Source organism: Martes martes (assembly GCF_963455335.1).
Source record: "Martes martes genome assembly, chromosome: 12".
NCBI lineage: Eukaryota > Metazoa > Chordata > Mammalia > Carnivora > Mustelidae > Martes > Martes martes.
The window spans coordinates 92,059,434-92,082,422 of record NC_137900.1 but is presented as its reverse complement, the minus strand read 5'-3'; the positions used below and the strand labels follow the sequence as shown (position 1 = coordinate 92,082,422).

At 57.2% G+C, this 22,989-nt stretch overlaps 1 protein-coding gene across 3 annotated transcripts in view; it reads right to left on the bottom strand.

The window, feature by feature from the left end:
* NTNG2 (netrin G2) overlaps nt 1-18,838 on the bottom strand; it is a gene marked incomplete at both ends in the record, with an annotated part of 60,342 nt that extends 41,504 nt beyond the window's left edge. For all 3 annotated transcript variants that reach the window (XM_080819839.1, XM_080819840.1, XM_080819841.1), the window contains one exon: nt 18,626-18,838. In XM_080819839.1, coding sequence (XP_080675965.1) covers nt 18,626-18,838 — 213 coding nt within the window. The remainder of the gene's footprint in view (nt 1-18,625) is intronic.
* Between the last annotated feature and the right edge of the window lie 4,151 nt (nt 18,839-22,989).

The window sequence follows — 22,989 nt, the reverse complement described above, 5'->3', positions numbered from 1 at the left end:
CACACGGCTTCCCAGTGGCCGAGGTGGGACCAGAAGCCGGGGAGTCGGGCTCGGGGTAATTCAGGAAACTGCCCTTCACCCAGAAGGAGAGGACACGCCGCCCCCAGACCTGGGCCGCTCCCTCGAGATTCGGGCTCCACCCGGAGGCAGACAGCCCATCGCTCTGCCACCCAGGCGTGTGGGCAGGCCCAGGGAACAGTTTAGCAGCTGACAGATTTTTTTGAACCTGTCTGCCGAGTTGCCAACTGAACCGTCTCGTGCTCAGCCCGTCAACCGCGGCACGGCTGGAGGCATCTGCCTGTGGGAGAAGGGAGGCGGCCAAGGGGAGCCCTAGGGAGGGGTGGCAGGGGACACCAAGGGGGAGGGACGCGGGGCAGGGGGCTCTGAGGGTCCATCCAGGCACCGCCAGCTCCCTCTTGCAGAACAGGACTCAGGGAAGAGCAAAGCGCGGGGAAGCCCACCGGTAGCTGAGCTAGCCCCAGCCTCCACCTTGCATGATGCTTCTAGAACTCTGGGGGGACTCTTCCAGCCTGGGCAGTGTGTAGGTCAATAATAAGTTCCCTGACCCACAGCGTCATGGAGCCGGGACACAGGAGACTGTTCTTAACCACCACGTATGACCTTGGGTGGGGCCTTGCCTGATCCGTGCCTCAGTTTCCCCGTTCATGAGAGGATCGCGCTCTGACACTGACCTCCCAGTCCGCGTTCCGCAGTCCCCCACACCGTTTGGCATCCCCACCTCTACTCCAGGGAGAAAGCTGGGGTGTCGGGGGAATTCTCCCTAACAAATTATTTCCTATTTATTGGTAAGAGAAGTTGCAGCGCGGATAAATTATTAACCAAGCGGAAACGAGATTCTGTTGGGAACAGATCCTAGTCCTAGCTGCCCTGCCTGTCTCTAACCACCCCCCCCCCCCGCCCCGAGACTCCCCCTCCCGGTCCTTCGGTGGTTCCACGGACCCTTGTCCCTGTTACGCTCCCTCTCTCCCTCCCTCCGCCTGCAGGGTTCTCTCCCCTTCCCTTTCGGGTTTCTGTTTGGGTCGAAGCCTGGACCTCCTCCCTCCCCCCCCCCCCCCCCAACACCCTCTCGTGAATCAGCAGAAACCGCCGGAACGCTGTTGCAGGGCCGGAGCGGCAGCTGGCCGGGGAGGCTTCTCTTGTTGGGGTGGGGTTTGGTGCTGTTGGGTTTGGCTTCTTGTTAGAAGTGTTTCTTCCCGGCCCGGCCACTACCCGTGGGAGAGGCCGGGGGCCTGAACAAGGGGTCTTTCCCAGGCTCATCCATCCTGGCAACGAGCATCCAGAGGCCACGGCGACAGCCACCCCCCTCCCCACACCGGGTCATGCCCAGACCTTGACTCTGGACCAGCCGCGGTGGGCATCTCCCCATCAAGGAGCCACATTAGACTGCCCAAAGCTGCTCTGCCCTCAGGTCCTCACCTGCCCAGAGCACCTCTCCTCTGCCCCAGTTCCCCAAACTGTTTGGGAGGAAAGGGAGGCCTTTCACTTAAGCCCTGCCCACAACCGACCTCCTTCCAGAACCCTCCATGACCGGGGCTGGACTCTAGGCCAGCAAGGACCAGGTCTGGCCCTACACCCCCAATGACTCTGTGCACGTAGTGGTGTTTGCTAACGTTCCTACCCCCGCAACTGGATCCCATGAGAGTGTACGTGAGGGGCACTTTCTCGCTTGTCTCACTCCATCTCATGGCTCTGGTGCGGCTCAGAGAGGGTAAGCGGCCCGCCCAGCGCCACCCAGGGAGGACTGCGCGGTTAAGTGACTACTGAGGGACGGGGGGCGGCAGCGAGCCCGGACGACAGGTCCGAAGTCCCGTACCCGCCTCCGGCTTCCCCACCAGACACAGCCAGCAAGACCTTCTGCAGACCCGAGGGCGTCAGGCTGCCCTGGAGGACTGTCCAGCAGAGGGTCATCTGGGGAGCCCCGGGCAGAGGGGCAGGGAGGCAAATGCCCAGTGCTGCTCTCCAGGATCGCAGACCCGGAAGGACCGATTCCCTCCCACAGCTGGACGGTCAGAGGGGACGGGCGACATCTTGTCAGGGCTCTGGTTGACCAGACAAGAGTTCGTCTCTCTAGGAGCTTAAACTCTCCTTATCCACAAGGGATACTTTCCAACCCCCCAGGGGATTCCTGAAAACCCAGATGGTACCAAGTCCTACATATACTGTTTTTTTCCTGTATGGACATGCCTATGGTAAGGTTAAATTTATAAATTAGACACCGTGAGAGGTTAACAACGATGACTGATAATAAAATAGAGCAATCATAACCAAATACTGGAACAAAAGTTACGTGAATGCGGCCTCCCTCTCCGCACATACCTCCCTGTGCTGCGCTCTCCCCTCTCGTGACGTGAGAAGATAAAATGTCTGGGAGATGCGATGAAGCGAGGGCAGGGTCGTGGGCGTGGGGACGAAGCGTTAGGCTACTAGGGACCCTCTCACCTCATGCCAGAAGGAGGATCACCTGCTTCCAGACCTTGGTTGACTGTGGGTAACTGATACCACGGAGAAGGTGGGGGTGGGGGACAGCTGTACTGTTTAAAAAAACATTAGAAAAAAAGGATACGTTCTGTTTTGCCCTGGGCATGTGTGGATTCTTCCCACAGCCAAATTTCTAGAATGTTTGGGGTGGGAGGTTCTATCCCAACTGAAGAGAGCCGGGGCTGATCTGCGTGGCCCCCCCGCAAGGGCGACTTCTGCGCCCCAGCCCTTCACCTGGCAAACGTAACTCACCAGACCTGTGTAGGCGTCTGAGTCAGACAAGGAATGGCTCCCCTGCCATTTGCATGCCCCCAGTGACAGGGGCTCATTACCACAGGAAGCAGAAAGGCCAAACTAGACGGCTTGCTCCCTAGAAAGTTTGGCAATATATTTGACTCACACTCCACATAGTCTCTTTGTTCCAGGCCCCCTTTCTCTTACACGTTGGTCCTGTTTTCTCTGGTCATGCTGTAAACACTTTCTAATTGATCTGAAAAAGAACTGAGAGAAGCAGGATTCGCCCAAGCTCTCCTCCTCCCCCACGCCGAGAGCTCAAAAACGCTTCCCCACCGGGGCCAGCAGGAAGGCTCAGCCCCTGGCCTCCTCCTGCCGCGCAGGGACGCAACCTGTTCAGCCAAGGACCGCCTGCCTGGGCGCTGCCGAGCTGCTCTCTGCTCGCCCTTCCCGCGCACCCCTCTCCCCACCCGCGGCCGCCACCCAAACAGCCGACACTTTCATTTAATCCCTCTTTAAAAAGTAAAGAAAAGTAAAGAAGGGGCAGATGGGAGGATGAAAGAAAGAAGGAGAGAGAGAAAGGGAGAGAGAGACTGGGCAGGATGGGGGCAGGGTGCCGGGAGGAGAAAAGCCGCATCCAGAGAAGCCCAGTAAAGTGCATTATTGATTCAGGACTCAGAAAATGCTTAGAGAGTAGGAAAAGCGTCCTGCTCTTTAAAAGCTTGTGCAAAGCCTGAGCCAGACACATGCAGCCTTCCCAAAGAGGGCCTGCTCTGCTGACATGAATATTTTATCACGGAGGAGAAAAAAATTGGCATGGAGGATTTAAACACCGGGGTGGGGGTGGAGGGCGGGGTGTCGAGGGCGCCTCCTCCTCTCCGGGAGCAGCCCTTGGCTTCCCTGCTGGAGAACAAAACAGTGGGGCCCGGTGGTCCCTCAAGAGGCCAGGGAACTGGGGGGGGGGAGCACCCACTGAAAGGGGCGGGTCCAAGAGGGGTGAGGTCGAAGCCCCTCCCCTAACCTTTGTCCGGCTGCCCCATCCCCACCAGACACCCTGTATAAGCCGCCAGGAACCCCAGAGGCTGCCGCTTCCCATAAAGTCCAAACCCAAACTGTCCCCGACCTTCGCCTGCCCCTCGCTGCCTTCGGTTTCCACACTGAGTATTGCTCTTGGCGCCCGACATCGTGATCCTGATTTTTCCTGCAAAATCTCATTTCCTCTGTCCATGACCATCCTGTGAGCTAAGGTGCAACTCTGAATTCTGTTTTTCCGATGACGAACGGGGGCCAGGATAGCCAGGCAACGTGGCCAATGCCACTTTGGTGAGCAAAAGGCAGAACCGGGGTTAGAAGATCCAAATCCCGGGCTCGGTGGGAAGCCTAGCATGCTGCCCCGCGGCTCCTCGCGGCGTCACTCCCTGGTTTAGGGGCAACGGACGGGATTTTCGCACCACAGATGGCTCTACAAACTGTTTTATGGTCCTACTGAAGTCATTTTCCTGCCTCCTTAGTCTTCTGGGCTCTGCTCCCTCTCCTGATGCCCCCACCCCACCCCTGGCTTTCAGCCTGTCTGGAGCTCCTCCGCTCCCGTCCGAGAGGGTGTCTGCTTGACCGTCCCTTCCTCCCTTCCTCGGGGCCTGCATCCCTGGCCACTGCCCTCGCCCCCGGCCGGCCCCCAGCCTGGAGATGAGCACTGTCACTTCTCCTTAGCACCTTTTGGGGCTGATGTGTGCTCCCGGAAGGTGGAGCCCGGTACCTGTAAGGCGCTTAATTAAGGCTTGCAGAGTGACTCCCCCTCCTCGGCAGGTCCCTTGTCTGGGTCCTCCCGATGCCATAGGAAGTCTCCGGAGTCCGTACAGCACCCAGACGGATGGGGATGGGTGGGGACAGCCGTGCCAACAGCCACAAACGGGGACCGGCAAGGGTTTCTCCCTCCTAGGCTCCAAAGAGTTAAGGAGCGGCGGGGCAGTGGAGAGAGGAAGGACTCCTGGGTCTGCTCCACCAGGACCCAGCTGGGCACACCTGGACAGGTGCGCCACTCTGTGCAGGAACCGTTTGGTGAGGGGGGGAGTGGTCAGACTGAGCCAGCAAGACTTCAGTCATCTGCTTATTCGCTTCTTCATCCACTATTTCGGAAAGTCCGCTGTGTGCAAAGTCGTCGTGGGGAAGCAGCCATCAGACCTGGCTGCTATCAGAATTCCTAGAAGAGGAGGGTAGGCAAATATTCCCAGGCCCTAAGGCCAGAGATTCTGCTCCGGATTGAAAGCCAACCAGCCAACCCACCAACCCCGTCTGCAGGCACTCGGATGCCCCGCCAGATTCGGGAGCCTGGTGCAGCTGATCCGAAGAAGGATGCCGATTCTATGCCAGGAGCCCTGCTTTCACCGTCGCCCCCATAGGTGAGGAGGGACCTGAGGCCCCCAGAGGCCAGGCGCTGACTCAAGGTCGAGTAACGCGGACACTTTGAGCCCTTACGAGAGCACTGAGCCCTCTGCGGTGACCCCAGAAAAGACACCTGTGGCTTGGTCCCCACAAATGGCCCAGATGACAAGCCTGGGTGGGAACTGGCTGGGATGGTCAGCAAGCCTTCCTCGGGAAGGTGGGATTCTCGGCGGGTCTGAAAGAAGGGCGGGCAAGGTATGGACAGGTGGAAGAAGGTTTAACTGGGCCGGGAGAGGAGTGCCCTGCACCGTGAGGCCAAGTGAGGGGCGGACCGGTTGTGCAGAACTCGCACAGGGAGAGACGCAGGGAGAGAAGAGTTCGTGCGCTTGGCAGGGCAGGTGCTGGTGGGGGGCGTGGGGGATAAGGGCAAAGGGGCGGCCTGGAGCCAGTGTCCATCTTGACATTTAGCAGCTGCTGACTCTGGCTGGCCAGCCTTCCTCCAAGGAAGAGGGGTTAAGAACCTGGGAGCGAAAGGCTCGGGACACCCGGGGGGAAGGCTGGCATCCCACCGCCCCCCAAGGCCGGAGCAAGAATGGAGCGCCTGTGGCTCAGGCACAAGGATGGGTTCTAAGAACAAACTCTCTCCCCTTCCGGCCTTTGAATTTAAAAGATGACAAGACACTTCAGGCTGGAAGGGACCCAGTGCCGTCCTAGGAAAGGCCGCACACTCAGCTGTGCCCGGGAACACCTGGGAACTTGACTGAGCCCCGGCACACAGGCCCGCCCCGGGGACCCTGCGGGGGGCTTGCGGGGCCCCTGCCTTCTCCACTCCCCAAGAGTCCCAGCTGCCCACCTGGGTTTAGAGCCTTCCAGAAAGTCACTGCAGGGGTGAGGAGACAGGACTAATGGAGGAGACGGGCACAAAATCGGAGCCGCTTTCCTGATGTGGAGATTCGGCTTACGGTGGTTCTCAGGTGAGTCTCGCCTGGGGGCACCCCAGACCGGCGGCATCACACCCTCGGGGTGGGTCCCGGCTCTCAGGCCGGATCAGCTGCCCAGGAAGTTCCAGTGCGCGGCCAAGGTTGGGGCCACTGGCCCCAGGACACTGCCATGGGACAATTCTCCATCCGGGAGTGGCCCCGGGCCCCCCTTCCCCTCCTTCCTACCTCTGCCCTCTCCATGCCCGTCCCCCACGCCGAGAGGCGGCCAGATATTTGGGGAACCCCAGTGGGAAGGGGCGGGCTGCCCGTTCCAGGCAGACATGCCCATGGAAGGCGGACGCCACGCTCCCCCTCCCCGAAGCTCCCTCGCCCCTCTATTTTTAGGTCCATGACTGTCCATTGTTGGGTGTATTTCTTTCCCTACTCCTTCCCCGGAAAAACAGCTCGGGTTCCTCCAGGCAAAACCATCTCGCCTTCCCCAGAGCTGGTGCGTGGGAGCGTGCATGCTGCCAAACAGACATGATATAAGTGAATTATCAAGTAAGTGGATTAGCAGACTCCGCCATGTCTCAAAGGGCGGCGGCGGGGGGGGTGGGGGTGGGCGGGGGGGGTAACTGCCACCATCACTCACTCCTCCCCTGCCCTCCCTCCTCCAGCTGACAGGGACCATACGCTCACCGAGCGCAGAGGGCCATAGCACGCACGCGCGCACACAGATGACAACTAGCTCTATCCATCTGGAGCCTTCTAAGACACCCAGAGTGCCTCACATCAGCTGTAGATGGCCCGGTTAGCAGCTAAGTGCTGGGGCCAGGCAGCCCAAGGTAGAGGGGCCAAGCTCCTCTATTTCAATGCTGTGTGACTCGGGGAAAGTACCTTAACCTCTCTGAACCTCGGGTTCCTTGTATTCAAAATGGGTATAAATATAGGAGCCACCGTAAGACTTCTGTGAGGGTTCGATGAGCTGTTTAGGTTGAGTGCTTGGTATACAGTAGGCACTCAATAAGTGTGAGCTGTTGTTCCTCTGAGGAGAAAGAGGTAAAATCAAGAAAACCCTCAGATAACAGGACCATTCAGTTACAAGAAGACAAACATTGGTTTTCCCGAGTGTAAGGGCCCCCAGAGGGACCACAGGGGTCTACAGGTGGACTCAGGGTGGTCTGGGAAGCCCCATGAGTATCTGCAACCATACATGTGTGCCCTGCAGGGGTGTGTGTGTGTGTGTGTGTGTGCACGCGTGCACGCTGTTCCTGAATGAGCACCATGAATCCCCAAAGGCAGGAGCCCTCGCTCTGGGGTTTTGCTGCTGAGGTGTGGGTTGGGCTCCAGCTTGCTTGTCCCCTCTGGGTCCTCCTGCATGTCTGGGACATTACTGGTTTTTCCCTTATCTCTCCCTCTCCTTTCCCCTCTCTGGTTCACTCTCCAAGTTTGAAAGTCCCAAAGGCTAGAAACAGAACCAGGGAATGCAGTAGGGCTCTGAGGGGAGCGGGCAGGCGGGAAATCTCCACCCCAAGACTTGCCTTGAGGTCACCCGGTTCCGGGAAGCTAGTCCAGTGGGGAGCCCAGACCCTGCCCAGTGTCAGCCCCAGAGCGGCTGGTGAGGATTTCCGAAGTGTGCCCTTTGGCCGACTGGCTTCTCCTTCTACTGTCACCTGCCTTTGGCTGCCTCTCGATTCCCAGAGGGAGGGGACACCCCAAGAACCCCAAATGGGCACCACCATCCACGTGGGCTGGAGCAGAGGGAGGGAGCCTGACGGTTACACGCGGGCTGCGTCTCCCCCTGGCCTCCTTTTCACCTTTGCCCAACAACAGACTCTGCTATGACCGGGGGGAAAATGTCCTGGTCGTGTTTCATTTCCTTTTATTTCCCTGGTCGACACTCGGAGTCAAGTGGACGAATGACACGGGCAGAAGGAGGGAACTGGAACGAGGGACGGAGGGGTCCAAATGGTCCCACAGCACCCTGGCAATGGCTGGGGGACAAGGATGCCAGATCGTTGTTGATGGTCTGAGTTCCCTTCCTGGGGAGGGCCGGGGAGGGCAGCCCTAGAGCATTCCCGGTGGAGGGCAGATCAGACGTGCAAAATTTCTGCAGGGGGAGATAGGTTGCATTTCTCTAATGGAGGTGACCCCGCGCAGCCACACCGTGGGGTCCTGGGGCCCCTTCCTGTCCGCTTCTCACGGCCCTGCCCACCACGAAACACCACAGCTCGTGGGCAGGCTGGGATGGGGGCCTTGGAGCCCCCCCCCCCGGACCCTGGAGAGTCAGCTCTGAGAGCAGCCGTGTCACCAGGGGCTCACCCAAGGGGCCCAGAAAGCGATGTGTTAACCTTACGTCACATCTACACTGAAGGGTCAGCCCGGGCCCCCCCACGGGCTGCAGGTGGCTTTCAGGCAGGCAGCCCACGCCCCCCACCAAATGCCGTAATGTGAGGTCAGATCCCAGGCACAAGTGCATAGACGGAAACGTGGTGTGGAACGCCACATGTCCCCAGGGCTCCGGTCCACTCTTTCAGGAGAGCCCAGGACCTACAGCTGACCCTCTTGGGTCTGCCGTCCCTCCCTAGGGACCCGAGGAAGTCACTGCATCCTGTGGGGCCTCAGTTTCCCTCATGTAGGAAATGAGGGGAGCTGGGGTCACTAGTGGTTTCCCATTGTGTTCACAGGAATCCTAGGACTGCCTGGGGGTGGGGGGCTCAGAGCCTCGGGTCGGGGGCAGAGGGTCACTGGCAACCGGGTCCAAGGAGCCGTCTTTTCCCCGAGCCATCAGTCCCACGGGCCTGTGCTCCTAGGTGTTTTGGTTCCTCTAATCTCTCAGACCCCTTCCAACCTGCACTCCCTACTTGAGATGCAGGATAATTAGCAGTGGCCTTTATGTGGGGGGGGGGCGAAGTGAGACCCAGGCTCCGGTGCCCTGCTGAGTGGGTCCCGGAGGGGGTTGCTGTAGAAGCTAAGGAGGAGACACTCTGAGGCTGGAAAGAAGTCACGGGCTGGGCACCCCTCCCATTACCCTCCTCTGAGCATCAGAGCTAACTAACACCCCAGCCTGAAAGCTTGGTCAGGAATAAAGGAGACACAGGGGAGGAAAGGAGGGAGGGAGAGAAAGGGAGGGGGAGGGCATGAGCATTTGGGCTCCCCCTCCTCCGGCTTCACCCCGGCATCACATGAAATGCCTGGGATCTGAGTTCAAGCCCAGACTCTCCACTTAGTGCTGGGGTCTCAGTCTCCTCATCTGTAAAATGGGGAAAGTAGTTTTTATCCTGTAGGCTCTTTGGGAGGACCTGAGGATACACCACCCACAGGATGTTCAGTGTTTCCTGGGAAATGATGGGGAGCCCAGATGCCAACCCTCACATCGACGGTCAGTGGGTCGTCCACGAGGATGACAAGAACATGTAACGGAGAAAGAACAGTCTTTCTACCACACAGTGCTGGGGGAACTAGCTGTCTTCGTGCAAAAGAAGGAAGCTGGAGGCTTATTGTATACCACAGACCCAGATTAACTCAAAATGGATCAAAGATCTAGACATGAGGGCGAAAACTATAGAAGTCTAAGAAGAACACATGGAGGTAAATACTTGTGACCTTGGACTTTGCAATGGTTTCTTTGATAAGACACCCAAGGCACAAGCAACAAAGGGAAAAAAAATAGATCAATTAGATTTCACTAAAGTAAAAAAAAAATATTGTGCATTAAAGGACACAATCAAGAGAGCGAAAAGGCTAACCACCAAGTGGGGGAAATATTTGCAAATCATACACCTGATAAGGATCTAGCACCTAGCATACATCAAGGACATGTACAAAAAGACAATCCTGTGAAAAAATGGGCAAAAGACATGAATACACATTTCTCCATAGAAGATACACAAGTAGTCACTAGATAAAGGCAAATCAGAACCAGATGAGATGCCACTTCACACCCACTAGGTTGGCCATAGTAATAAAAAAACAAAAAACGGGAGATACGCCGTGCTGGTGAGGATGTGGAGAAATCGGAACCACGTCCCATGCCGGCGGGAATGGAAAGTGGTGTGGCCACTGTGGACGACAGTTTGGTGGCTCCTCAAAAACTTAAATGTGGAATTACCATGTGACGCGGTAATTCCACTCCCAGGTGTATGCCCCGGAGCAACGTCCACACAAAAATTGCACATACACGGACATAGCAGCATTATTCCTAACGGCCCCAAGGCAAAAGCAACCCAATGTCCACTGACTGGGGCACGGAGGCAGAAATGTGCTCTAGCCATACGGTGGAATATTCCTCAGCCTTGAAAATGGAGCAAAGTAGTGACCCCTACGACCACACGAAGACAAGCCTCGAGAACGTGATGCCAAGTGAAAGAAGTCAGGCATGAAAAGGCACGTGTCGCATGATCCCATTTCCACGAAGGGTCCAGGAGCGGCAAACCCAGGGAGACAGGAGGCTGACTCGGGAGGGGGCCTGGGGAGTGACCGTTAACGGAGATGGGGTTTCCTTTTGGGGTAATGAAAAATGTCTCGAAACTACATAGAAGCGGTGGTCACACAACATTTTGAGTGTACTAAATGCTCTGAAACTGCATCCTTAAAAATAGTTAAAAAGGCAGATGTTATGGTCTGTATATGTTACCGCAATAAAAAATGTTAATGGTTCGGGGCACCTGAGTGGCAGGGTGGGTTAAAGCCTCTGCCCAACGTCTAAAAAGAAAAAACGCAGAACCTACCTTTCCCTTAAAAAAACAGGCCGGCTGGGGCCCCTGCGTGGCTCAGTGGGTTGAGCCTCTGCCTTCGGCTCAGGTCATGATCTCAGGGTCCTGGGATCGAGCCCCGCACCGGGCTCTCTGCTCAGCGGGGAGCCTGCTTCCCTTCCTCTGTCTCTCTGCCTGCCTCTCTGCCTACTTGTGATCTCTGTCTGATAAACAAAATCTTAAAAAAAAATGTTAATGGTTCATTTCACGTAATGTGAATTTCACCTCAATTAGAAAAAAAATTTTTAAATTCTTTTAAAAACAGCACCGAAAGGGAAAAAAAAAACAAAAACCTTTAACCATGTGCAGGGGGTAGATGTTAACTAAGTTTATCATGGTGGTCATTTTGTAATATCTACATATATCAAATCGTTACATTGTACACCTAAAACGAATACAGTGTTATACATTAATTATATCTCAATCAAAAAAAAAAAAAAGAATTTCTAGAACCAGAAGGAAATTATGTGATGTACCATTGTATTTTTAGTGCTCATCTTAATTTTTTTTGTTTCGATTTTCATTTATGAAACGACTATAATAAAGGATTTTGAACTTGAAAAAAAGTCTAGCGCTCAGAACCCCTCTATATGCCCTGGGATCCCCCATTTTTTCTGCCTGTGACCAAAGCTGAACCCTAGCCCAGATTTCTCCAAACTCCCAGAATCTATTTGGCCATCCTCCTGGAGTGCTGGTGAATCCAGGCACACCGCATCATGGCGCAACGGGGGAAACTGAGGCTAAGGGGGCCTGGCCTGGCGTGCCAGCAGCAGGGAGGCTTTGCAGAACCTAGAACCGCCTGGCTCCCCTCCCATGCTCGTTCAGCTCTCGCACGCTCCCCCACCCCCTGCCAGCAGTTGGTGTGTGCTCAGGGAATTAGAAACACATTTTCATATATTTAAGCAAATCTGCCACTGAGGAAAAACAGATCAGAACCTGCAAAGCGAAGCCGAGCAGAACCGATTTCTGCATCATCCGCCACTTCCTAGTTTCCTCGGCACTTGGTGCCCGGGGCCCTCGTGGGCCAGATGGACCCTGGCCAGCTCTAAGCCAGGGAGCCTGGGCCATGGGGGCCGTGGGATGGGAATGGAGCTTTGCAGCCCGGGCTCCGGTCCTGGGGTGGCCAGGGCTGCGCGGCGAGGGGCCCCCCTCCTTTGAGCCTGCCACACTCTGTCCCAGACCCTCCAGCCTCTGCTTGACCACTGTCCCCTCCTGCCCTCCCTTCCACCACATCCTTGGCCCAGCCCCCCAGCCGTCCCTCAACACTAGGAGCCAGAGAGAAGAAGGCTGAATCCCAGCCCCACCACTGAGTGGACCTAGGGAAGCTTCCGTCTCTCTGTTCATCTGCCTAATGGTACAGTAAACACGCCACCGCACGGAATTACAGGGAGGGGGGTTAGATGGGACGAGGCGGTGACATGGCTTGTCCCCTCCCAGGCATCCGTGCGCTCCCTCCTCATGTCCCCCGCACACCCCCACCCCATGACCTTGCACGTGCCATTCCCTTCGCGCCGGCTGTCACTCCTCTGCATCCCTCCGACCCTTCAGCCCAGCCCCAGGCCCCCCATCTCTGATCTCCCGTCGTGCACGCGGACTCTACCTCCCATTCCATGCCTGGTCAACAGCATCGCCTTCTATCGGTTATGTTCTACTGTCCCTCCTTTTGTCTCTCCAGCTAAGTTCTGGGATGGAAAAAGAAAATCCCTTTTTTTGGAACATTCATTCTGTGCCAGGCGCCCAGCTGAGGGCTCTCTGAGGCTTGTCTCATCTCATTCGTCAGCCTTCCTCTGAGCCTGTGGCTGCTGTCATCCCAATGATCAGATGAGAACATCGAGCCTCCATCGAACATCGGAGCGCAAGGGACTCAGCCAAAGTCCCACGACCCAGAAGGACGGGGTAACAGCAGCTCGCATTTGCCTCTTCCCAGATCCCAAAATTCTCATCCACAGTCGGGGGTAGCCTGCCCGGCTGTCCATTTGTCCATCCCCTTCCTCCCCACATGTGGGATTTGAGGCAGCTGGTGATAATACAGGCATGAGAAACATGAGAATATATTAAAAACCAAAGCTGGAGAGTGTAGAGATGGAAGAGGAAGATGAGCCTGGGGAAGGCAGGGAACGTGTATGTTGGAAAGTTCTAGAGCTTCTGACACTCCCTTCTGACACTGGAGGCTGCCACCTCCAGGCTCCTTCCCCTCTCCACCGCACTCTGGCCGTACTGCGCCCACCCTCCATGCGGTGTCTGGACCCAAAGCCATTCCCTTAAGAAAAGTAAGGGGCAAGGATCTCACCCATGCGGGTGCTGACCGCCCAGCAACGCTGCCCCCAGCCTGTCACTCATCTGCTCCCCGGGAAGGAGACTTCACTGTGCAGGAAGATGTCACGCATGGAACTATTCTTGTCCCAAGCTGGGCCCTGCCTCAGGCGTTTCAACAGAATGAGCTGCCTTAACTAAGGGTTGGGTGAAGCTCTGGTTCCAAAGTCGCTTCCTGCTTAAGGACAGAGCTGTGCAGACCTCCTGCTGTCACCCCATCACCAGTCCCACAAAGTCGGGGTTTCAGTGGAGCCGAGCGGGAGCTGCCGGTGTTTCCTCTGCCCTGATCGAAACCCTAGTTCTTCCTGTAAGACTGAGTTCTAATCTCTCCTCCTCTGAGAAGTCTTCCTGGATCACATTCACCCTCCACTCACCCAACCATTTGTTCATTAAACGCGTACCTCGCACAGATGGGAGTCCGAAAGATGGGAGAGCTCACAGTCCAAGGCAAAAGAAAACACCAGGAGTGCAATAGCCCGCATGAATGAGCATCAACCATATGCCAGGTGCTGTGCACCGGACAGCCCTGTTTGCATATCCTATTAATAGCAGCAATTTGAGGAAATAAGGTTCAGAGAGGTTAAGCCTCATGCCAGAGGTCACACAGCATGGGGTTCTAACCTCTCTGGCCCTAGGACCTAAGCCCTAAACCACGAGGCCAACATCAGTGAGCACGATGATGGGGATGTGACCAGACGGGGGCCTCCTACCCACCTGGGTCAGGGAATCAGGGAAAGCCTCCTGGAGGAGGTGAGGTCCAACCTGAACCTTGAAGACTGAGCTGGGGTTTTCCAGGTAAATGTGGAAGCCTTGGAAATGAAGGAAGCAAGGCAAGACATTCTGGGTGGGGGAGGCGGCCCAGGCCAGGGTGCAGAGGTGGGAAGCATGGCGGGCTGGAACGCAAAGGGTGAGAGGGGGAGACGCACCTTCATCCTTCGGGGGCTCCCGCCACAGCAGCTCTGTCTCCCCGACACCTGCTGGTGGTGTATGTGGGTAACGTCTGCCGTGCTGTCTCTTTGAGGACAGGAGGGGGCGGGGGCGAGTTGTTCCACACGCTCTCCCCTGCAGGCTTGGGGACCAGGAAAACAGAGGCGGAAGGAGGGCTGAGCCAGCAGAGCCGTCAGGTCAGTGGGGCTTGGTGGGAACATTTTGTGAACATGGAGGTCTGGCAGGAGGCGGGACATCTATGACCTTGATTCTACATATGGTGTTCAATGTCACGGTGGAGAGGGGCTTGAGGACTCAAGGATCCACCCAACCCAGCAGTCCCCTTGGGTGGGGGGGAGAGGATCATGTGCTCTGTATCTGGGTAAACCGAGGCACAGAGAAGGTAAAGCAGGTGCTTGAGGAAAAAGGGTGCCCCAAGATACACCCTCATGGCCTATTCCTGGTTTCCCGACAAGTCCAAGACCAAGGCTCCTGTACATGTAAAGTCTCCTTGGATAAAAAGTTTAATGTTCATCTATTTCAAAATCAAGAGGATCAAGATTGGATCAACAATCATGTCAAAGCCTGACGCGGGAGCAGAACTCACCCTCCTCAAGCACTTCTAGATATTCTGAGAGAAGCATTTCCTTCTCCCAGGAAGCTGGTGGGGCAGCCCACGATCACCCCCCATTACAGATGAGGAAACCGAGGTTCAGAGAATCTAAATGACCTGAGAATGGCAGAGCTGGGATGGGACCTTGGGTCCTCAGACCCCAGGCCTGTGGCTCTAGATGGGATACCCACAGCCTCTCTTTGGCAGCTCCCAGAGGGTCTCAGGGATGTCAGCTCCCAGCTCCAGCCCTCGCTCCCAGCTCCAGCCCTCACTCCCGGGCTTGCTGCTTCCCACCCTCTCCTTGAACAGGGATTCGGCACGTAGCCCACAAGGATCCCCTGGGAACGTCAGCTGTGGGGTGCGCTCACCACGAGGCCGTTACATACCTCGGACCCTACCCTCGATGTCTCTGAGATCCCTGAATCGCGTGTTAAAATGCAGTTCCTGGCTCGGCAGTCCGGGCCAGGCCTGGGATTCTGCATTTTTAATAAGGTGAGTCCAAGGACTACTCTTTAGGTAGCAAGGGGGGACCTGTAGGGTTGCTTTAACCACCACCTGCCTCGTCTGTGGCCAGCACCCCACCCCCTCTCTTCCTCACCATCTCTCTCCTGAGACGCGAGGGTCAGCTTTCGTCTCCAGAGGCACAAGGACAGTGTTTTGGGGCACCGTGGGGCTGTCCCGACAGCCAACAGCACAGGGGATGAGAAGCCTCAGTGGGGACGGCCTCTCCTGCCCCCTGGGCCCTGCCGCGTGGCCAGGCTGGCCCTCTCCGGCCAGGCCCGGAACGGAGGGTGGGGGGCCGCCCGAGCTCTCCTGCAGTCCTCATTGAAATTTTGCCCTTGCCCTCGGATCCTTGGTTGAGAGCTCGTCCCTATTAATTCTCATTGTGCATTTAGAGCCAATAGGTCTTTATTTATTCATTTATCTTGGTCTTCTCCCCGCCCCCTTCCTCACCAGGCTGGAATTTACAATTCAGGTCTCAGGTGGCCTTGCGGAAGGACGGGAAGCCTGGAGGGAGGGAGGGTCTGCACCCTGAACCCCGGAAACAGTGGCTGCTTCGTGCCCTCCCCGTGCACCCTGGGGGCTGCTCCAGGGCTCACACTCCCATTGGCTGATGTGGGGACAGGTCCAGCAGTCGCCGCAGGGACCCACTGGGCACTGGCCGGGCTAACGGGTCAGTGAGTGGCCGGATACCATTAGGGCGCCCCCTGGTGGTTCATGCCGCCAGCGGCGCCTGCAGCAGTCGGAGCTCCCTGACCACCCAGGGCAGGCCCGCGGCCCAGGGACTGGGAGCGCAGGGCGTGGCATTCCGGAGGCTGGACAGAGGCAAAGAAGAAAAGCCGGGGACGCTGCTGAGGGCGTCCTAACGATAGTGATACACACACAACTCCTGCTGCACATTGAGAACCCACTGGGTGCCAGCTCGCTCTCCCGGCGGGCTCCATGCCGCCCGTACAGGACTCGCTCTCGTCCACCGGGCAGGACGCTGAAGCTCTGCGAGGGAAGGCGGAGCCACCTGGGGGGGGGGGAGCACGGGCTGCGGCTGCACACAGGTTGCCGTCTGCCTTCCAAACTGAGTGACCTTGGCGGGATTGAGGCAACCCCTTCTAATCCCTACAACAGGATTAGAACAGGACCCACTCAGAGCATCCTAGAGATGATTAAATGAGACACAGACAGGACCTGCTCTGGGGAGGCCGCACGGGGGCGGGGGGGGGGTGGTTGAAGTTATCTGGATGTGACCCCCTCCCCCACCGCTCCCTGCAGAAGCCAGCCCCCCTCCACCTGCCAGGCAGAGTCCCCACTCCTGTTGGCCGCACATTCGTAATAATAGGCAGAGCGGGACGGCAGCCTGTGATGAAATATTTAAGTCCATCAGACAGGCGTGGGGACACTGAGGACCCTAGGCAGGACCTAGGCAGGAGATGTTGAAGACGCTGCTCTTCCTCTCCTGTATTCCCAGGAGAGAAGGAGAAGGGATGGCAGCTCCTCCCAGACCCCAGTGCTCAATGACACCTGCCAGGGCTCAGACGGCACAACATTAGGATTGGGGGAGGGTGAGTCCCGCACCCTGGCAGGTGCGCTGGGTCCTCCCTACGAGAGTGGGGGCAGGGCAGAGGCCCAGAGCTCAGGGTATCGTGAGCCAGCTTCGGCCAGGAGAGGGCCTCAGACTCGCATTTGATGGTCTTCTCCACCCCTCAAGCCCTTGACCAGATGCTGGTCCAGTGAATTATGATTGAGCTGCCCCGTCCCACACCCTTCCCCCCAGTACATTAAAGCAATGATGAATATTTAAGAGAAGAAATACAGTCAGGACTCTAATACGAGAAGCAGAAGTGGACTCTGTCCCGGGAGTGTGTGGAGAAGCCTTCGCATGAGCTGGGCTGGGTGGCCCTCCTCGTACATAGGCTCAGAACTGAGCTCTGGTGCCCCCCAAGTGTGGCCTCGCCCCTGACCTTTACGAGCCGACCCCCTTGCTCATCGCTGAGCCGTGAGGCCCCGGGATCCCCAGTGCAGTGATCCCCATGAGCTATCCAGCAACCCCCGCTCCCAGCCCTTTGCTGCCTTCTCCCCCCCCCGCCCCCCCCCCCCAGCTTGCTCCCTTGGCCCAGCCGCCGGCCACAGTGACAGCCTCCCTGCTGACGGTCCAGACAGGAAGCTACCTTCCCAGGCTGACTGCTCTGTGATCGGAATCCTGCTGCCGTGGGACTGAGGCGTCCTCGGGAGCCCAGTGCGATATCTGCTTAGTCCAGCCAGAAGCCCAGAGACCCGGAGGCTCCCTCAAGGACACACGGAGGCAGCAGCCACCCCGAAGACGATGCTGAGCCGCTCCCACCAGCTCCCGCAGCCTGGCGGCCCAGCCCAGCCTCCTGCCAGGCACAGGGGCGGAGATGGAGATCTAAGGCTTGGCCAAGTGGGAAGGCCCCTCTCGCGGGGGGGGGGGGCAGCTTAGCTCAGACCCTTGAATCACAGCGTTACCACTTCCTCGTGTGACCTGGAGCCTCAGTTTCTCCACCTGAACAACAGACGGGGCGCTTGCTCTGCGAAGGGCCCTGATCAGCATTTTACACATATGAATCAGCTCACTCGCCCCTTTCAACGCCCATTTTACAGACCATGGAACAGAGGCCCAGAGATGCCACTGGTTCAGAGCCCACCCCCTAAACCTCCTCCTTGATACAACAGAGAATCAGCCTGGTGAGCCGGTGGGAGGACTTGCGTAGCAAGCTCTCAGCCCACACGAGGGGCTCCCATGAACGGTCCCTCCTATTATCACCGCTGTTGTGGTTGGTAACATGGACTGCGCCAGGGCTCCATGGCTCTAAGACCCCGTCCTCCTCTAATGAAGGGCTCAAGTGACAACACCTGAACAGCTGCTGTCCCCCTGACTTAACCAGTGACTGCAGTCACCACACCTCGGGATGGGATTGGAAAGAGAACCAGCCACACCGCCCGTCCTGGTCTGGCTCTCTCCTTCCACCCTCATGAGCCCCCTCGGCACTTGCATCAAACCTTCCCCTGGAGAGCTCCAGCTTGGCGCGTGGCAGGCGCTGGCCCGGCAACACCGTCTGACGGATTGGATCAGGTGGGATAGGATGTGGTTCCACAGAAGGGATGCACAGAGCGCTCTGCCCCCTGTTCCCTTGCCCAGGGGAGGCGGGGCTTGTCTGCGACAAGCAGACCGACCCAGGACCCATCACTACTGTGGTCTTCCCAAGAGAAAAGGATCTAGTGGTCAGCTGGTCAAGAAGGTACCCACCCCAGAGAATGACGTCACATGACCGCAGAGCCCTGGGGGTGGCCTTGGCTTTGGCCCTTTTCCAAGGTGGGGCAGCCACCTGCCCCCAACCCAAGACGCGGGAAAGTCAACCTTGCATCTCTCTGGTCCTGCCATTCTGCCCACCCATCAGCAGAGTCTGTCCCGGACCCCCTCCCCCTTGGCCTGAGCAAACAGAACAGCGGGGGGGGGGGGGCTGACTTACGTGGGAGCAGAATCTCTCAGGGGGGTCTCCGCACGTGATGCCAGAGGGCTCCACCTTCACTTTGACGTAGTCCTTCAGCCGCATCACCTTGGGCTGGCAGGCGTAGAACTCCCAGGTGGGGCCCTCGTCCGTGGTCACCCAGGATTTGCAGATGTCGTAGTCCCCCGAGGCCAGTGGGAGGCAGTGCAGGAAGAGTGCGAGCAGGTGCAGCATGGCTGCGCGGTCCGCAGGGGCGTGGCCCAGACAGGCCCTGGAGAGGCAGCGACTGGGTCAGGCGGGACTCTCGGCCTCAGCATGGAAGTGCCACATCTACCAGGCACCGGTGGCTGGACGTCCCAGGGACGGGAGCAGGGCCGGCTTGCGAAGAGCGAGGAACTTGTTTCTTCCCAAAGGCCGATTCGGAAAACTCGGAGCCAGCGTTTCTCAGACTGCTGATGGGCAGATCAAAAAGTTGCCCGTAACTTCGCGTCCTCCTAACCTTGGTATTACAGCTCTCCCAGAGGCGAATCGGATCAAACCAGGCAGGCTCTCGGATTGTGACAGTGGATGGAAATGGGATAGGGAGCAAGTCCTCAGGGATCTGGCATGAGGCCGGATCAGATTGCTTTTAATTTTTGTCCTTCCAATCAATCCAGGTCTTTAAAGGGCCCTTCATGTGTGATGCGCTCAACAGAACTGCAAAACAACCCTCCAGCCTGCGTTGCAAAGATAAAATAAAATCAGGAGGTGTACGTGTTAGCTGGAACCGTGTTCCCTCTGTGGGACTGGACTGGCATCTCAGACCAATAAAAGAGATTTCTTTTCACATGGGCTTAAAGTGACAACAATCGTGTGGCTGGACGGCCACATAAAAAAGCGACCGAGGTTCTTAACTGGGGAGAAGCTTATTTGGCTCTGCTTTGTGGGGACAGGCACTAATGGGGGCCAGCTGACCTTGGCTGGTAGCCATCGGCAACTTATTATGAAGTTTCTGACACTTCGGCTCTCAATCCATCCAGGTACCCGGGGGCTGGCTTGTCTTTCATTGTAAGAGGGGAGGAAGAGAGCTCATTAGCAACAACACCTGCAACAAATTAAAAAGAGAAGGGGGGGCGATAAAGATGCATAAGAATAAAAGCTCTCTGGCAAAATGTGCACAAAAAAAAAAAATGAGGCTGCATTAGCAAGGTCTCCCGAGAAAGCTGGGTTATTTTTATTAATATTAGATTTGCACATTTGCAGGCTCGGCACATTATTTAGAAGGGGATTCGCTTTTCCCCCCTCTTTTCAGGGGTTATTGGGGTGGCAGAAGTGTCCTTGCCTGGGGTCACCGACTTCCTAAAACATGCTCAGGGGTCAGGATTGAGTGGTGGCTCTCGATACTGTGACCGATAAGTCAGAATGTCAAAGCTGTCACCGTGCGTGCCGACGAGCCTGTACAGAAAGGTACAGATCCAAGTGTGGGCCAGCAAGTAAGAACCAGGTGCTGAGAAATCTCTCCCCAAATTCTACAACGGTCCATTGGATTTTCAACGCTAAGAAACTAGGGATGGTGAAGACTACCGCGGAAGTGACGATGGTTTGTCATGTTAGAGTTTCTGATCAAGGCCAAAATTCTGCAATCATCTTTGGAGGGTGTGTCTATAAATGAGTCACTATTATGATTATTGCTTTACTATTTTAAGCTACTGATAATTATTTAAAAGCCCAAATAGCTATAACGAAGATAAATGTTACATTGCAGAAAACATGACTCCAGTATCGTGGTGTGTCCCCAGATACTGGGTACATCACCAGGAGAATTTGAGTCTGGCCAGTGTGGGATCCTGGCCAAAAATACGAGCCAGTAGGGCAAAGGTTATGCGATGAGTCACACCAGACAGCCCCATTATTAATTATTCTGGTTATTGGACCTATGATGGTTGCCTCTTCATCCCCACGATGCTTGGGCTTTGGTGCTAACTGAGCTCAGCGATTTTCACCTGCCACCCCCTCGGGCCGCCCCCTCCAGGGAAGCCTCCCTAAAGAGTTAATCACTTTGCCATGAAACCCCATTCTCCACCCAGACACAAACACACTGCTGCCAAAAATGACAAACCAGGGAGGCGGACTTTGTCCAGAGGGGGCTGGCGGCTCCCCTGGGCTCCTACAGTAGCCCCCAGCCAGTCCGGGGGAATCATAAATCAGCATTAAGGCCGCCCCCTGCCCCTCTCCCTGGCTGAAGGGCTCTAGATGGAGATGAATGAGAAGCCGAGGGGGGACCACATTTTCAGGGCTCACCTCTGGCTGTTTAAAAGAGAAACCTGTCTTAGAACCTGCTTGGCCTTGAATGCGCTCCTTGCTAGAAAACTCTCAGAAAGAACCCGCCTGGCGACTATTTTTACAACCTGAGAAAATGTCGTAAAAATAAAATAGCGCGGCCGGCAAAGGTTTGGATGCCTCTACCCAAGCTTCGAGCTGCCCAGAAAACAGCACGTCCCTAATTAATTCTTCCAGCCCAGGACTCCCAACTGTTCACGGACAGGTAGGGAGCTCCTGACTGGGGGGAGGAGACCCCAGGGCGCTGGCTGCGGGCTTCCTTCCTCTGCAGGACCAGCCGCTGCCCAGGGTTTTGACTGCGCCGCCAGCAGCCTCCCCTGGCCGGGGGAGGCAGCGAGGCCCGGAGGCCGGGAGGCCACGAAGAGCCAAGTGCGGAGCAACTCGAAAATCTAGGAAACGCTTTGCAGTTCTTTCGGTTTAAACGCGGCGCATTGCCTGGAAAATGGGGTGGCGGTTGGGGCGGGGGTGGGGTGGGGGGAAGCCAAGGACAACCCAGTCTGCTGGGGGCGGGGTAGCAAATGTGCTTACAACTCGTCAATCAGCGGGGCGTTGCTGGTATTACAGCGAGATGAGTGAGCTCAACAAGCGAATCTTACAGCGGCTTTTGCCAAAAAGGAAAAGCAAAAAAAAAAAAAAAAAAAAAAAAACCAAACAACAATAACAACAACCAAAAACCAAGGAGGGACGAGAGAAGCAAGAGGCCCCGGAATAAGGAGGCGGTGCGCGGGGAGTGAGAAGCCAGCCGGGAAATTTCAGAGTAAGAGGTTGTATCCCGGTGGATCGTTTTCTCCTTGGAAAATAAATCTTCACCTGATATTATTAAGAAACTGCAGCTCCCAGGAACAAATAGAATCAATGCGCTTTATTTCTTTTAAGAGTCCTCAGGAACCGAGGGGGGCTGATAGCCAGGGTATTAAAACCCGAAAATTAGATTTTCCCAGGATTTCTGAACGCCGATTTCTCTGTCTTATTGAATTAGCGCCTCTCGGAGCTGGCTGGGCTCGGAGCGGGCTCCTCCCGGAGTTGCCCGCTGCGCCCTCGCCTCCTGGGATACTTGGCGCTGTGGGCGCGGGGCCCCCCGGAGGGCACTGGAAGAGGGGTCCGCGGGGCTGTCCACTCTGAGGTTCCCTCTCCCTTCCCATGGGGGCAGCGGGGCGGAATGAAATCTGCCATCAAGGGGGTGGTGCCCGAGGGCTAGGGAGGAGAGGGGAGCCCACTGCCGCCGGGTCACCTTCCCGCCCTCCACCCGGAGCCGGGTCCTCCGGGGTGCTCTGGGCACCGCTGGCTTAGCTAGCATCCTGCTACCCGCGGCCCGGGTGCCCCCCAGCCCTGGAACAGGGGCCCTCTCGGCTCCTGGCGCCCCCCACGGCCTCTTGGCGGCCGGGGAGCCCCGGAAAGTTGAGGGCTGGGGGGTGGGGCGCGAAAAGGAGGTCTCGGCTGGGCGGGGGTCGGGGTCGGTCTTGGCTGGGCCAAGGGGTAGGGGTGGAGTCCGAGCATCGGGTAGGCTGCACCCGGGCGTGCATCGCACAGGGGCGTGCCCCCAGTCCCGCAGCTGCGTTTTGTCTTTCCCAAGTTGAGTGCAAGCCCCGGCAGCAATTAATAAGCAGGACTTTAATAAAGGCCCCGCCGGCACCGAGGGTGCCCCCTCCGTTGGCACCGCCTCCCTCAATTAGAAGACACCGAGCAAAGCGCCCGGGAATTAGTTACCTCCTTTTACCCCGCGCCGCTGCCAGCAGCGCCCCTGCCTCCGCCGCCCCCCGCCCGGGCGGGCCACTTACTCCGAGCGGGCGGACCCCGCGAGCCCACGGTCCTCTTCCCGCCTTCCAGCTGCCTCTGCTCCCCCCGCCGGCGCGCAGCCCTGTTCCAGGCTCCACTCCACACGGCCCCGAGCCGGTCCCTGCTCACCCCCCTCCCCCATGAGCCCACCCCTCCCCGGCGCGGAAAGAAGTTTCCAGCCTGGCTGGCCGAGAGTTTCTCTGTGCGACTCGCACAGACCGGGTTTTCGGAGAGGTGGGAAGGGGGAGCGGGGAAGGGGGGCTGGCGGGTGGCGGCGGAGGGTGGCGGTT